The 4472-nt window shown below is 39.3% G+C and overlaps 1 protein-coding gene across 1 annotated transcript; it reads left to right on the top strand.

Moving 5' to 3' along the window:
• The first annotated feature begins 1794 nt into the window (after positions 1-1794).
• Positions 1795-3445, top strand: LOC309489395 (fish-egg lectin-like). The gene is made up of 6 exons (XM_082158175.1): positions 1795-1862; positions 1960-2021; positions 2161-2388; positions 2505-2716; positions 2905-3029; positions 3121-3445. The coding sequence occupies exons 2-6, from the start codon at positions 1964-1966 to the stop codon at positions 3263-3265; spliced, it is 768 nt and encodes a 255-aa protein (XP_082014301.1). The 5' UTR covers positions 1795-1862; positions 1960-1963; the 3' UTR covers positions 3266-3445.
• The last annotated feature ends 1027 nt before the right edge of the window (positions 3446-4472 follow it).

A 4472-nucleotide genomic window follows, 5' to 3' on the forward strand; every position in this document is an offset into this window, starting at 1 on the left:
AACCTTTAAAGAATCATCTTTTTTTAGAGTGCACTTAGCATCAGTGTACTTTTTTCATTTTGTATTGCAGCCGCAAAAACCTTTGTGGACTTAGTAGAGAAGTCTGAGGTGGAGCCGGAGAGCTGGAGAGCTTGACCACTGGAAGAGGAAGGACTCTGGGCGGAAGCGGATAGTCCATATAGTCGGACAGGACCGGCAGAGAAGGAGAGATTTCGAGAATGAAGAAAACGGTGCGACATGGATCTGCAGACTACAAATCAATCAGACAGTAATCCGTTCCTGGCTCTGGGATGGACTGGGCCACAAGCACTGACTCCCGGATGGATCTGGCGGTAGGCTCTAGGGGACGGAAATGGTGACTGGCTCAGGCTCCGGGATGGACATGGTGGCTGGTTCTGGCTCCATAGCGGGAGTGTGCTCTGGCTTGGGGTCCGTGGCTGGCTCGGGGCAGACGTCCTTTTCCTCTTCTGCCTCCCTAACAGACGGTGAAGGGTGATAGCTGTAAGACTGGAAGAACTGGAAGAGAGGGCTACTCTCTGAGAGAACAAAGGAAATTAACATTTGAAGCCACTCTCGTGAAGGTAGCATCACCATTCGAGACGCAAGTCTCACCTCAGAATCATCTTAATCTACATGTCTTTCCCACTTCCCCCACTCTCTCTCTTTCATGCTGAGATCACCTGAAATTCACCCCAAAATTGATATGGTTTGATTTGAATAATTATCATACAGTATTATACATGTTTGTTATCATTTGAAATGTCTCAGTGCAACTGGTACAAATGTCTCATTCCCAAAGAAGTAAACCAAAAGGTAATAAGTTAAGAGTTTTATGGATAACTTGTACACAAAAGAGGGTGTGTCTTTCAGGCAATGGCATTCTGTTCCAGAAAGGTGTAAACTCTGAAGGCAAATTGCCATTGTTAGCAGATGTTTCCATGTGAAAGAAGTTTCTGTCTATATAATGAAATGCAGCAAAAGGCTCAGGGCGATTCATGCATTTCCTAATGTCAAGGTTCGCATCTTCACTTTTTATTCCAGAGCATTTGATGTTTCGTATCTCTTATCTTTGAACTGATTATGAAATTGGCATTATACATTTACCTGACATAATAAATTGTAAACATTTGATTTTTATTCTTACGGACTGTGACATTATTTTCAGGAAAGAGTTCAAAAGAATAGTCAAACATTCGCTCACATTTAATGATGAACATATATCATTAAAACCTTTTCATTTATGGAGTCATATGAAATAACGAGTTAATGCATATGAGAAAATGTTTTTCATTTAATCAAAATACTTTGCCACGAGGAAAGACCAGCCTGATCTCACGGCGATTTTTGCTAAATCGTACATTTTACGAATTGCCCAATTCGTATGAATTCATATGAATGACCTACCCCTGACCCCACCCCTAAACGTACCCATCACGTGGGTTTAGACAAATCGTACAAATTCGCCACCTGTTTATCACTCGTACGAATTGGTTGTGAGATAGCGTTGGAAAGACAGTAACCTTCAAAACAAAAACCTTCACCCACTGACCGGATGCCTCCATTGGGCCAATTGAGCCAGGTTTACATGTCCAAACAAGATCCTACAAGAGATTGAACTAAGCTGAGGGTATAAATACACTGGGCAAACAAAGGAACTAAACTAGGTGCAGGTGACAGTAATATGTAACCATAGAATCAAACGGCATAATCAGGCAACATCAGCCCCCAGTCTAATCAGGCAACATATTTCGTCTATTTAAATGACCCCTCAACAGCATTTGTCAACATTGGATGCAAATTTCTAGTACCTGTATTGCAGATAAGAGAAGAATCCACACTGACTTCTGGTCTATCAAGAGAAGGTTGTCTTCATTTAATTAATTTTAATTTAATATTCATTATGTTTTATCCTTACTCATGTTGAACTCCCTTATATAAATGATTTATGGTTATGAACAGAGCAATGAAGGTTTTTCAGAGCATCCTGCTACTCGTCAGCTGCCAGTTCCTTCCCACTCTGGGTAAGCTACTGATGTGATTTGGTAACATCAATATATTTTAAATCCATTAAAAAAAAAAAATTTTGGATGGTGTCTTGTATAACCGTATGTAATTAATTTGTGAAAGTGTCTATTTGTACTCATTTTGCTCTGTTTTCAGCTTTAAACTGTGTAGTGATGAGTGGCTCCCTGAAGCAGATAGACGCTGGATCCGGTTTAGTGGTTGGAGTGAATGATCAAAATGAAGCGTTTGTCCTAAATAATACTGCCTTCAGAAAGATTTGCACGTCTCTAAAGCACTTCAGTGTTGGTCCTGCTGGTCTGCTCGGGGTGGATGCAGCTGACAAGATCTTCAAGGTGCTGGGTGGCAGCTTTGTGCAGATTCCAGGTGAAAAGAGAAATTACAGAAATCAATGCATGCCTAATCATTTATTTGTTTTGAGACATTATCTTATAGTTATTCTTAAATTAATCTTTCATCCAACCTGTTGACTGTACTGTTAGGCCTTCTCAAACAGGTGGATGCTGGAGGTGATCAGATCATTTCAGGTGTCAATGTGAATGATGACATCTTCTGCTTAAATATGGATGCTAATAACAAATGGCCATCCAGCAGTTTTCCTTGGGTTTCAATTAATGGAAAGCTGAAGTATTACAGCTGTGGCCCGTACAGCTGTTGGGGAGTGAACAGCGCTGACCAAATCTACATCTTGAAGGTAATGTCATAATGTTAAATACAAGGGCATGAGTTCAAGTTTAAATACACCAGGTTTTAACAATAAACTAGACCTCACACACATGTTTGGTTTTCTGACATAAAGAAACTGGTTTGGAAGCAGCAAACGCAGTTACTTGATGTAACTATTATAGTTGACTGGTTTGTGTCTCTTTGGGTCTGGTGCAGGATGTGTCTAGTAATGCGTGTTCCGGGTCCGGCTTTGTGAATATTCCTGGACTTCTGTCCATGATTGAAGTAGCAACTGATGGCAGTGTCTTTGGTGTCAACTCTCAAGGGAACTTATACCAGAGGTAAATGGAACCTTCATATTAAACATTGTATGAACAAAAGTGATTATTTATTTTCTGATATAAATGCTACATTAAAGAAATGATTTTGCAGAACTGGTGTCACTCGAGCCAACCCCGCTGGCACAGACTGGATATCGATGGTTGCCTGTCCCAATAACCACAAGCATGTGAGCTTTGACCTGGGATTTCTGTGGGTCGTCTGTGTTGACGGCTCCATCCGTAGATGTACTTTATAGTCTGTTATGAGTCACTGCAGCAACAGAGGAGCTCAATCATTAACAGAAACCTCAAAGTAATTAGTCATTATTGACAGAAATCTGAAAGTTTGATTAAACTCTCTTCTCTTGAATCAATAAAGCATTATGATGGCATCTTATCAATGTTTCTTTTGTGTATCATTTTGTTCAGTGGTTCTCCAACTGAGGAAAAAAAGCATTTTATTTCTAATGTCTGATTAGTAAACATGTTTTTGTCTATAATTTCTAGTTGTCGTCACACTTTTAAAAGTTGCAGGAATTTATTAGTGAAGGATCTTAGGATTCAAACTAGCAACTTGTGTTTGTGCAGTTTCAACAGAGCAAACATTTATCTATTTAACTTCATTATGTTTCTTTATCTGTCACATTATTTTCTATATTTGAAAATATTCTATATTTGTTTAAAGGCAGGGGAAGTGCAGGAAGCAGGAGATGAATTGAATATTTCTTAAAGGGACACCAGGCAAGTCTGAGTGTTTTTTTCTCTATGAAGCTCCCCCTAGTGTCTGGTAGTAAATGCTTTCAAACACACTGTCGGAAAAACAAACTGTTGTCCCTCGCCACGAGCAACCCAGCTGCGCAGAGGAACCGGCTATTTCAAAACCAGTTATGTCTACCGAGGCAAGTAAAGCAATATTTTCTTTCCAACTGATGGCGATTTTATGTGTTATGCATACTAGTATTTTTACCGGGAACGAACAATATGAACGAGGTGAACTACTGCTTTCACGTTTGTTTTTGGGAGTGGGCATGAGCATAAATATATATCGGAGGCTAATATTTGTCTAAAGTTATATTAGCAAGGTCTATCAGTTCATCTGGTAGAATGACGGTTTACCTTTGCTTGTCTAAGAAAACATCAGAATGTTTTTTCTAGCTCGATCATATGTGCAACATGTTTATTGCCTATCATCAGACGCGTTGACTTAGTGACATAAAATAAAAGTGTAAGTTACACAAATAAAACCGACAGAGGAACGGCCAAACAACTAGTGCTAACGTTACAGAAATCAAACGTGTTTTGCTAATGACAATGCTAACATCAAAGTTATAGTATCTAGCGTACTAGTAAGCCCGTAACAGATAGCGATCATAATAAAAACCTTTACAGGCAATAGCAAACATCCTGAGGTCACAATTACTTGAAATTTAAATATTAAACACAGTTTATTCCAAAGATACTTGC

This window comes from Leuciscus leuciscus (genome assembly GCF_965113295.1).
Source record: "Leuciscus leuciscus genome assembly, chromosome: 24".
Classification (NCBI taxonomy): Eukaryota; Metazoa; Chordata; class Actinopteri; order Cypriniformes; family Leuciscidae; genus Leuciscus; species Leuciscus leuciscus.